The sequence below is a fragment of the Folsomia candida genome, unplaced genomic scaffold, assembly GCF_002217175.1.
Source record: "Folsomia candida strain VU population unplaced genomic scaffold, ASM221717v1 Fcan01_Sc003, whole genome shotgun sequence".
Classification (NCBI taxonomy): Eukaryota; Metazoa; Arthropoda; class Collembola; order Entomobryomorpha; family Isotomidae; genus Folsomia; species Folsomia candida.
In genome coordinates this window covers 14,099,942-14,110,907 of record NW_019091195.1, presented here as the reverse complement: position 1 = coordinate 14,110,907, position 10,966 = coordinate 14,099,942, and the positions used below count along the sequence as shown (strand labels likewise).

Genomic DNA, 10,966 nt, shown 5'->3' with positions numbered 1-10,966 from the left:
CATGCATGCATGAATGCTAAGAATAAAAATGAGCTTAGCTGAGTTTACCTGAGTTATTCCAGCGTATGAAAATGACAAATTAAATTACTACTAATTAATTACTATTAATTAAATTACTACTAATTTGAGATAGTTTTAGCCAGCTAAATACGTAATTTAAATATGCTAACCCGATTAGTATTTGAAAATTGCATACCCTTCCACAAAGTCACAAATAAATCAACATCTAATTTATTTTACACGGATAATTGGAAATGTAACAAAACTATATTTCAAAGTTTGTACAGACTTGGCTGAGCAATATCGGTCAGCAGGTTAATGTTTTAACAAAGTCTAAAGCAGAGTTCAAACCAATTAATTAAGTAGGTGGGATGCATAATTCTGATATTTGCCAACAATTTTTCTTGCAGATTGTGTCGTGTACCTTGATCTCCTGTGAACATAGCCATTATTATTGTTAATGTTTCGTTAATTTTAATGCTATCATTTATAATAGGTTTATGACACTTTTAGACACGAAGCCTGTTTCAATATATGATAAATAAAAATGGTTGAAATAATTAATGCATATTTTACTTGATTGGTCTTATAAATTGACAAAGACGAAATAATTCTGATAAGATGATAAGAATAAACCGTCTGGTTGTAGAGACATGCGGACATAAATGACTTAATAGTGACACTCGACAATCGCAGGATCATTAAAAGATTAAGAATTAAGCGACGAAATTAAGTCAGTATTTGTAAAATAGTAATACATCATATGTAATATTTGTTTGTGAGTATATGTAGTTAACATTGAATATATTTATCATTCAGAGTATACTTAGATTGCATTTCCATTTAAGTCCTTCATATTTAAACTCAATTGTGTTACATACGTGCGTACAAGTCACAAAAATATGTATATGCATATTATGGATTCGATTTGTCAATGAATATCGTCAAGCAATTATTCGAGACCAGTCTTGATCAGAAGGGAAAGTTAATAAAACTTGATTTGAGACAGTCATTCAGTTTTAGTCACAGATTTTAATGCAAATAAATGCAGTATTTGGGCCTGGGCGTAAGTTAAGGTTATCTATCTGCTGGCAGTGAGTTCTATTGAACGCAAATCAAATCCGTTCTACATTCTTTGTGAATCATTTTTGGTTTGAAAGTGAACTCACTTTAAAACTGGTTCCTCCATTTTCCATGTAAATAATGTGTATCTCTGCGTATGGATCATCGTTGTCAAGCTCATGCAGCAAGATTTATCATATTCATGGTACGTTGTACGTAACCGCAATGCATATACGAATATAAAAATATGTGTTCTTCCATTTACAACTTATGACATATAACTGATATATAATTAATTGTTATTTCTTAATTAACCAAATACCTTTTAATTACGTTAATTATATTGGTAGGTTTCAGTTTGGTTTTTAATGAATCCGGTTGCATTTTTTATTGAAAGTAAATAATTTCAGTTCAACGTTTCAACATTTATTGAAAATATTTTCGAAATAAATGGCCGAGTGATGTTGTCGCCTACAATAATGTGTTTCACAGAAATTTGAAAATCGAGTTTTGATTACCCTCATGATGAAGAAAGAAATCTCTTATGATGAGTACTATTGCGGTCCACAGGAATCATCATAGTCGTTAAATTTAAAGATTAGTTCGCAATAGGTGTGGATCGAAGCGTACAGAACGAGGTTGGTTACGATTGTGACAATTATTCCTGGCAAAGCCATCTCTCCTTGCTTCATGTCCGACTTATCAAATACAATGGCGTTCGGAGGTGTAGAAATTGGGAGAATGAAGGCGTATGAGGCTACATTAGACACGCACATATGTATAATCTACCACCCTATGTTAACTACAAACAAATATTTTAACAGACCTGAGACTGTGGCTGATATTACCAAGTACAAAGGATGAACAGCCTTTTTGGTTGACTGGAAATTGACAAGAAAAGGATATCTTAATTATTTCCAATATTTCACTGACTAAAAAAATGTGTAAAGAATAAATACCAATTCCAGTAGAACGGGGGTAAGGATCGATGCTGTTGCAGTGTTGGATGCAATTGTAGTAAGAAATGCCACAGTTATCAAAATTATAGCAAGATATGCTTCTTTTGGCAACTTCGACAGTGCCTCCGACTCCTGGAGATACCTTCCTATGGCAGATCCAAGAGTGGATTTTCTGATAGCCACGCTTATGGCAATGCCACCACCTCCGATACATTTCAGTTAAAATACAAACCAACAAAAATTAACTTTTGATAATTTGTGTTTACCAATCAATATCAGCGGACCCCAAGGCAAATTTCTTTCAACCTCTCTGCAATAATTTTTGTACATGTTCAAATATGCAGAATAGTCTTACGGACGATTAGCCTTTTCAGACTAAACTTACCTCCATGGAAGAACAGGGTCTTTCAGTCCGTGAGTCAAGCCTAGATGAGAACAAAGTATTCAAATTATTGAACCTTAGTTCTTATTTATTCTTCACTAACCTCCATTGAGAAAATTTTTGTAATATTTCAAATCCTTGGGTATCACAAACAGGAACAGGCACATGAGTACGGCTGGAATGGAGGCTTCTGCATAGGCCTTATCAATTTCCTTAAACTCTTTCATCCACCCTTCTTCTCCCATTTCTCCAGTGATCCACAAAATAACCAGAATAGAAAAGATGACCAGCACTAGGATCTCATGCAAGGTAATTTGTCCCAATTGATTATATTTCGCAAGGATAGCTTTCTCAACATTTCGTGTCACTTTTTGCAGTTCCTTCGTTTCTACTTGTTCAACAGGGGTAAGCGCCCGGAACTTAAAACAGCGTGGAATCCCAGTAAACCACACAAGTAAAATAATCCAAGTCAAAATGGTGGCGAGAAGCATAGGCACAATGTTAAACTCGAGCCATCCCAAGAACGATATTTGAAGTACATGTTCACACTTTTTAGCGTCCTTGAACCCCGTGGAAGCTTTTACCCGTTCTACCATCTTGCTAACAGCACCCTGTGCTATTATGTTGGTTGCGGTTCCGGTAATAATTCCCGTTCCCCCAATATTCGACGCCCACGCCGCCCCAAGTAAAAACATGATCTTTATTCTTCTCGTTTTAGCCAAATTCTTCTTCTTGATTTCTTCCCTATAAAATCAGTCTTTGATATTATAAAGCAGTGGGTAGCCAGGATGCGAAATATGAATCAGTACATTTGGGCTTTGATTTCGAGAGCGTTTATTGACATCGTTGAAGGCCTTGTAGAACTTTCAGCATCCGCTGCTGCTGCTGCTGCCTCCACTGCTCCCGCTTCGAACTCGCCCATTATCACACTCAAAATAGGAACCTATTAATTTATAATACGACAGCATAATTTTCTATTCAAAATGAGGCCATGATTTTACCAGACTGAGCACATTGAATAGATACCTAGTTTATATTGTTAAACATTCGAATGTTAATTGTTTAAATGAAACACTTTGTCTTCCGACAAATCTCGCTCGAATTACTTTTTTCTCTATTGATCGGAAAATTTGGTTTTCAGAACCTAGTCTACAAAAAAAGTTTTAAAGTTTTATTACATACTAACCATCATCGATGTAGTACTCGTGTTGTTCATCCACATCTAAAAGGGGCAAATTAGATTTATAAGAAAACATTTTTACATACATTATCTACGGTAAGCATGTCTATACCCACCGATAAAAACATTGCAGTAAACATGACTCCTACAAAGAACAATATTATGCATTTAGGTATCAAATATGACAATTGACAAGTCAGAGACAGACCTGCAAGCAGCATTGGTACTTTGGCTCCAACTAAGCAAGCCACCTTCAATGCTATGCGAGTGTGCAGATTTGAGTACCTAAAATTCGAATATTTCGATTTACTTTTTGAGATTAAAATCAGTTAACTGTAATTACTCGAATGCCTGTGCTATGATGCATCCAGCCAACAGAACCTGTCAATAATTAATCTATTGTTAAAATCGAACTAGTTGACGCTAATATAGTGTGTAACATATTAGTTCACGCTACCATGACAGATGAATTTAAGTAACACCCGGCCACTTCATCTACGACACAAATTATTAGAAATTAATTATAAGATAAGCGAATAGAAAATGCATGGAGAATCTGGGAATAATTTTCAGATTACCAGTATCCACGATTCCCATAAGAGGCAGCAGGAAAACAGGGCATAAGGCAGTTGCAGGCAGGGGCAGGCACTCGCTCACCCTAAGGATAAGTTGGGATTATTTAACAATAATAATCTATGTACAATGTGCGTATATATGTCGGACAGCGTTGGTGGCAACAATTGACAGTCACAATGATAATAAAGAGGTTACCAGTAGCAGGCCATCAGAATCACGACAAACGCAGCTCGAGCTTGCTTCTTCAGTTGTTTTATCCCAACTTCTGTTTGATCCATATCGGGGGTCAATTTCTTCCCCTTCCAGAGGAAGATGACAGAGAGTACCAGCGGAAACATCAGTGTAAAAAACGGTCGCCAACATTTTTTCCAGATGAACCCGGCTTTCAGGCCAGGTCCCATTGAAACTAAACCACACTGTGGTCTGGTAATTAAGTTTAGAGACGATTAGCGTTGATTAAGTGTGTGCGGTTGAGGATGAAGTTAACGTTTCACAAATTATTTTACTGGTAATGTTAATTTTATTCAAATATATAAATTTATGTCGCCACGGAATACTTGATTGGTGACATTTTTTAACTACATGATTCGTTTCTTCAAAGCTAATTGCATATTTAGAAGATAACGCACTTGGCAAAATCGTCGCAATATGCTAGGGTTTATTGGTTAGTGATGACCTGCGGGCGCCTCTGACAACGTTGCCATACTGCTACACTCTCCGTTGTAATCCCCAAATCCAAATATCCACCACGAAGTAGTGTGCGTGGTCACAAACAAAATTACCAGACAAATAATGTTAATCAGGAATCCAGGCCTACAAATAGTTTGATCAATTAGCTGTAAACTAAAATCAAATGAATTAGAGATCCCCGTACTATATAGTGGAGAACTTTGACCTAAAAATGGTCAAAAAATGATTCTAGAAATCTGAAATTTTGGTATAATATGTGAAATATATCTGAGCACGTGTCCTCAAAATTTCATAAGTTTTCATTGACACATAAATTTCCTACGCCAATTCAAAGAGAGGAAGTCGGGAAACGAGTTTTTTATAAGTACCAAAATCTGAGCGGCAGAGACTCAAAGAACGCTTGACTACATTTCAACGGAAAGAGGTGTGGTCATGCAAAAATTTGGACATACATAAAAAAGTATGGCAAATCCGAAAATATCAACTTCAAATACGCACCACAAGAAAAAACCATCATATTGACCCCTTGAAAATTAAAAACGATTAAATTTATTTTTGGAAAGCACCGCTCCACGTTTGTGCCTGATGTGGCCATGAAGTGGAAGATTAATCCAGACTATGCGCATCATATGAAGGCTCATAAGTTGTGGGTCAAAGTTTATTCAAAGAAATCTGCACCAAAGCATACGGAAGGTCAAGAAAAAATGGTGAACCCAAGCCCTCTCAAGCTTTACAACATAATTTCACCAAAACAGTTGGTCATTGGCGACGAGTCTCACGTCTTCAAAAGCGTGATAGAAACTCCGGGAAGGCAATTTTTTTGTGGGAAATATATCGCTCAACTGAGAACCGAAAAGAAACTAAAATTTTTTTCGAAATTTCTCAAGAAATTTCAGGTTTGGCAGGCGTTGGGTAAATTTGGGCATGTTTCGGACCACTCGGTTCAAAAGGGCTGTGTGTAGGCACAGGTTTGATTTCGGAAATGTGAGATAGACCGTCTGATTCCTTTCATTAATGAGTATCAGAAAATATAAAATGTAATTTTTTGGACCGACCTTGGACCAATCCATAATTCAATGACTATCAAGGAAGAAATTTTAAAAAAATTCAGTTTGACGCTGAAAAATGAAAACCTCACATTCAACCCTTATCTTCATGCAATAAAAAAATTTGGGCTATATATAAGAAGACATACTCCCAGCTTTGTGAAACAGCCGAAACTTTAAGAAAATTTCAATTCAGGTAGGAGATAATTACCCTTTAAGTTGCAAAGTCTTCCGAAAAAGCAGTAATCGCGGGCGTGAAGAAAAAGGTTAAATACTAGATGGACAATGGACTTCAGTCTTCTTTGTTCGCGAATATCTGTGGCTGGATATATTTAGGATATTATCTCAAAATTTGAGATTTCTAGAATCATTTTTTGACCATTTTTAGGTCAAAGTTCTCCATCCACTATATAGTACGGGATCTCTATGCTCCTTACTTCATCATTTCTGCCAACTTTAGATCACTGGAACTATATACAATAGCATTGGGTGGTGTACTCACTGCGAAATAGGGAACAAAGCGTTTTTACAACTAGTATTCGTTTAATCTCGTATATAATAATTTAATCGTAGCAACTTGAAATTATCTACCCACCAGGGAGAACGAACGCGTATGAACATGCTGCAAAAATTAATTTACCAATTTAGTTTCAAAACCCTACAGTGTAGACTTCATTTAGCCCGAGTTAGGATCAGAGTCCTATTTTAAATTTGTGTCCGATGACCCAACGACTATTGCCAAATTGTAATGCAAAATTCAATCACATCCACTATATCTATCTTATAGTTTTCTCAGCGCAAGTTTAAACTGACATAATATTCTTAAGTATCATCAATTGTCATCATTATCCAGCATGACAAATTTCAGCTCTTAAGAACAATTTCAAAACGTAGTGTGGGTCACCCTTGGACCTCTTGCTACAAAATTTCTAAAAATTACCTTCATATTCGTAAATCTGAGATACACTTGCACTCTCAGCTTTCAGCTGGATATTGGCTAATGCCTTGTCGATATAAGCATTTTATTTAATACTAACTTCAACTTGGTCAAAATGAATTCAGTGGTTCGTTTGTTAGCGTGTTACAGACAGACAGACGGACGGACGTGACGGTTCCATAAGCCCTAACTCGGGCTAAAATTTAAGCGATTTTAAAATGATGGCACATTATTGATTGTAATGTAACCTGTTGATGCAGCATAAACCATGTACAATGGGTGCATATTCTTCACATAGGACTGAAATATCACACAAGCATTGCACTTATCCTAATAAATATGATATTACTAATATTGCGTTGTAACAAACCAATCCGAGCAAAACTGGAGTAACGATTGCGGCAGTTGCTAAAATAATCCATGAAATAATTTTCAAAACGAAAGACTCGAAAGGTCTGAATCATAGCCCAATAATCATATTTACCAGTGTTGGAAGCCACGGAAGTTAAAGTTGCAATGAATATCAACACAATTCCCAAAATTACTGGACCCGGGAGCGTCTTCAGCGTTTCATTGGTCTCCAGAAATTCTTCAACCTGTAAATAATGTAAAGACTTTTGCTTGGTGTGATTTGCATGGATTTGATATCTACCCATTTATTCAGTCCCGACTCCTTGGCTCCCAACGCCATCGCACTGCCTCCGCCTAAAAAATATTATTAGGCATCCAAATGTGTGTAACTGTAATAAAGTAACAACTCCAACAAGGCGAATAAGCCGAACCTAAAAGTATGAATATTCCCCACGGAAATTTTCTCATGATGAAATCAAATGAGAGTAAAGGATCCTTCACACCTTCACCAAGGCCTAAATATAAATACAATATAAATTACGGGTCAGATATTTAAAAAAAATACATTTACCTCCTGATCCAATCGTTTTGTAATAAATAGCACGGCCTGGCGTTACGAACATGATGAAACAAATTAGTAACCTAAAATTAGCAAAATAGGCATATTGACAAACAAACATTCTGGAGGGAAATCGGATAGAACTTATTACATAAGTAGTAAAAGTATTACGTTGAGGTGCACTCTTTGATGAGACTTTTTCCGCTTGGAGTTCTATCAAAAAATGGTAGTGCGTCCCAGCCTAGGAAAAGTGGAAAAAAATTTATGTTATTCTTGAATACAAAAACGTTAAGATGCCGAACGTATGGGTAATTCCTCCGTTCTATACGGTGTATTCCGTATTGTTTACAGATATATTTCGGAAATTCTAGTGTTAAAAATATAAATATGCGCATATGTTACCGGGAATGAACTGGGGGTCCTTAAATACCCACAAGACAACCATGATGCTAAATAACACTAGAACTCCCAACTCGTTGAAACGAATGGGGCCCAACTCCTGATACTGTCGTTTCATTGTGGTCTCGACGCTTTTTTCAAACTTGCTGTTCATTGCTTCAATCTCCATCTGCTCTTCAGTCTTCTTTTCCCAGAATTTCAGAAACTGAGGAATTCCAAGAAAGTGAATTTGAAGGTAGATCCAACACAGGATTATATTTATTAACATCGGCGGAATGTTGAACAGCATCCAATCTGAATTCATATTTACATATCATCATCCAATAGTACAATAGTGGTAAACCACAACACAATTTGAAGGTTAAAAGTCAAACCCAAGAAGCTTATCTCTAGCATCTTTTTGCATTCCAGGGAGGCTAATTCTTCGTCCCTATCAATCAATAATTCTAGTTATCTTCATATTATTAGATATGGAGTGAATTTGTACACTTTTGTATACTACATAAAAAATACATAATATACTTTCACTCACGCGTCTTTGCGTACCAAGTCCAACACAATAACGTTGGTTCCACTTCCCGTAACTGCATTTACACAATTTTACAATTCATACAAATGTGGTTGCATACTGTTGCATACTGTAAGTAATATTTGTATTTTTTGGTAGGGTTCGAAACTTACTAACGCCCGTCCCCCTGTAACAATGGTGTATGCATACACAAGTGTTTCTTTACAGATATGAAATTACTGGTATGCAACTTGAATCTTACCCAATATTGCTTGAATATGCTGTGGCCAACAAAAACATTGTTTTAATATTATGAATACGCTTATTTATTTTTCGCAATTTTTCATCTTTGTCAGGTTTCTTTGAAGGGTCCTCAGCTTTTACTGTGTGGGGTTGTTGTTCAGTAGCGGGCAGAACTGCATCGCTCGTTGGCGTCGGAGCATCTTCCGTATGCACTTCTAGCATTTTCTGAGTTTTTTAAAAATAGTTTGTGAATATTTATGTATGTTGATCGTTTTGCAAATGTTGATACCTTTTTTAATTCGGTAATTATTGCATCCACAATAGGGACCTAGTATAATATTTAAATTATGCACAAATGTGAAATTGATGACAGTCGTATTTAATAGCACAATATCAGATAATTTGTACTAGCCATCATTGCTGTAGTGCTCGTATTGTTCATCCCTTAAATATCAATTAATACGTAATTAATCAAGTACAAATATAATCGTTTAAATATAGCTCATAGTGTACATATTTACACATTGACAAGAATGCCGTTGTCCCCATAATTCCAAGCATTAACCTAAGCAAAAAAGGACCCCGGCCTTAGATCATACGTAAAACAAGATTTTAAAATTTAGGTTCTGTGTAAGTTAATTAACTCACTGAGGAAGTTTAGCTCCCACGAACATGATAACGTGTAAAGCAATTCGAGAATGTAGATTTGTGTACTAGAAAAATAGTATCAATTGTTTTACATTTAATGGAAAAGTGCAATGGCCTATAAGATGTCGGTAATCAATACCTCGAATGACAACGCCAGAACACAGCCTCCAAAGAGAAACTGAAACGATGAGGGCAACGCGAATTACTTGGACATGTTATGCTTCGTTATAAAGATAAAAGATATCGAGACTACCATGATCGAGTCCGAAAAATATGCAGATGTCACTTTATCTATATGGAGTATAGTTATTTATGCAAATATGTGAATAATAATTTAATACATATATATTAATTAGGTGTAGGCACCTGTATCGCTGATACCAAACGCTGGGTAGAGAATGACTGGCAAAAAGGCCGTAACTGGAAGCGCTGCGACAATATTTATTTTCAAAATAAATAGTTACATACAGGACGCATCGAATAGCCATGGGTTTAGTAATATATTTCTTGACTTACGAATGCATTCAGTGCACCAGTAAATGGCCTATAAACCAAAAATTACCATTAGTAGTACTTTTACAGAAGAGTACGAAAAGTTTGGAAACCCAGAATCCACTTGCCATGAGAATGATAACGTAGGCTGCATATGGTTCCTGAAAGGGAAGTATAGAGAACTACACAAGTCCTTAAAAACCGATGCTACTTTTAATGCAAACCTTGCCGGTGTGACCCTCGAGACACAGTGGAACAACGATCAGCAAGATGGGCACTCCCACTGACAGCAGAAGTGTCCAACCGTTTTTCAGGAAAAATCCAAAGTACATTTTTGGAGTGATGGGCTTGGTCTCACCCGGAGAAAGCTCCCAACTTTTCCTTTTCAAAATGGTGTCTAGCATTTTCAAGGCTTGATAGTGCACACAATGCCTTCAGCTCATGATTGAATAATAGATCCAAGTGACGCGAAATCAAGACGCTGAGAAATCATAATGAGTGAGACAGAACGAGAAGTAATTCTCACCAACTAATTCATGAACATGCACAATGAAATGATGTCAATTGGGTAAATTGAAATGTTTACCTCAAAAGTCTGGAACGAAGATTGACGGAGAATAGGTATCAAATTTCGATATCAAATTACATACGCACATTAAATCACTGACATTTGAGAAGTCTTGTATCTTTATTCCGATTGTGTCAGGTTACCAAGATGCACATTACCAAGACTGATCTAATCCGACAATGTGCAGTTTAATCGGGTCACTACACAATTACGTAGAGTGGTGGACCACGACATAGTAGAAATACCTCTAATGTAACTGTAAGTATAAAAGTATTGTAGTGACGACTCGTCCAAATGTATCAGGGTTATTCGATAGGCAAAAATTATGCGTACACTCATTCAAATTAAGTTATCAGGAGGAATTCA

At 36.3% G+C, this 10,966-nt stretch overlaps 2 protein-coding genes across 2 annotated transcripts; both read right to left on the bottom strand.

Moving 5' to 3' along the window:
• Nucleotides 1-1,429: 1,429 nt before the first annotated feature.
• On the bottom strand, nucleotides 1,430-4,583 carry LOC110847026 (solute carrier family 13 member 5). Its single transcript, XM_022093870.2, has 14 exons — nucleotides 4,355-4,583; nucleotides 4,162-4,241; nucleotides 4,041-4,078; nucleotides 3,927-3,964; nucleotides 3,792-3,868; nucleotides 3,700-3,728; nucleotides 3,590-3,625; nucleotides 3,213-3,346; nucleotides 2,507-3,147; nucleotides 2,407-2,446; nucleotides 2,288-2,331; nucleotides 2,022-2,224; nucleotides 1,889-1,943; nucleotides 1,430-1,819 (listed from the first exon to the last, which is right to left on the bottom strand). The coding sequence occupies exons 1-14, from the start codon at nucleotides 4,558-4,560 to the stop codon at nucleotides 1,617-1,619; spliced, it is 1,824 nt and encodes a 607-aa protein (XP_021949562.2). The 5' UTR covers nucleotides 4,561-4,583; the 3' UTR covers nucleotides 1,430-1,616.
• A 76-nt stretch (nucleotides 4,584-4,659) lies between these two features.
• LOC110847480 (solute carrier family 13 member 2) lies at nucleotides 4,660-10,498 on the bottom strand. The gene is made up of 25 exons (XM_022094431.2): nucleotides 10,257-10,498; nucleotides 10,161-10,193; nucleotides 10,057-10,084; nucleotides 9,907-9,969; nucleotides 9,794-9,831; nucleotides 9,680-9,718; nucleotides 9,541-9,605; nucleotides 9,414-9,457; nucleotides 9,305-9,336; nucleotides 9,182-9,220; nucleotides 8,912-9,117; nucleotides 8,823-8,836; nucleotides 8,674-8,725; nucleotides 8,516-8,571; nucleotides 8,145-8,435; nucleotides 7,914-7,983; nucleotides 7,755-7,825; nucleotides 7,615-7,698; nucleotides 7,485-7,537; nucleotides 7,317-7,428; nucleotides 7,203-7,240; nucleotides 7,081-7,132; nucleotides 6,491-6,517; nucleotides 6,333-6,396; nucleotides 4,660-4,972 (listed from the first exon to the last, which is right to left on the bottom strand). Exons 1-25 carry the CDS (start codon nucleotides 10,434-10,436, stop codon nucleotides 4,825-4,827), a joined length of 1,899 nt encoding a protein of 632 aa, XP_021950123.2. The 5' UTR covers nucleotides 10,437-10,498; the 3' UTR covers nucleotides 4,660-4,824.
• Between the last annotated feature and the right edge of the window lie 468 nt (nucleotides 10,499-10,966).

What these genes read in the sequence shown, in the direction of transcription:
- LOC110847026 (XM_022093870.2), bottom strand. Translation starts at nt 4,560, where the DNA reads ATGGGACCTGGCCTGAAAGCCGGGTTCATCTGGAAAAAATGTTGGCGA. An exon ending in CAAAAATTTTCTCAATGGAG is followed by an intron (nt 2,447 to 2,506) that starts GTTAGTGAAGAA and finishes GTTCTCATCTAG; the next exon opens with GCTTGACTCACGGACTGAAA. An exon ending in CCCCCGTTCTACTGGAATTG is followed by an intron (nt 1,944 to 2,021) that starts GTATTTATTCTT and finishes GTCAATTTCCAG; the next exon opens with TCAACCAAAAAGGCTGTTCA.
- LOC110847480 (XM_022094431.2), bottom strand. Translation starts at nt 10,436, where the DNA reads ATGCTAGACACCATTTTGAAAAGGAAAAGTTGGGAGCTTTCTCCGGGT. An exon ending in GTTTGGTATCAGCGATACAG is followed by an intron (nt 9,832 to 9,906) that starts GTGCCTACACCT and finishes TACTCCATATAG; the next exon opens with ATAAAGTGACATCTGCATAT. An exon ending in AACGGCATTCTTGTCAATGT is followed by an intron (nt 9,337 to 9,413) that starts GTAAATATGTAC and finishes TTGATATTTAAG; the next exon opens with GGATGAACAATACGAGCACT.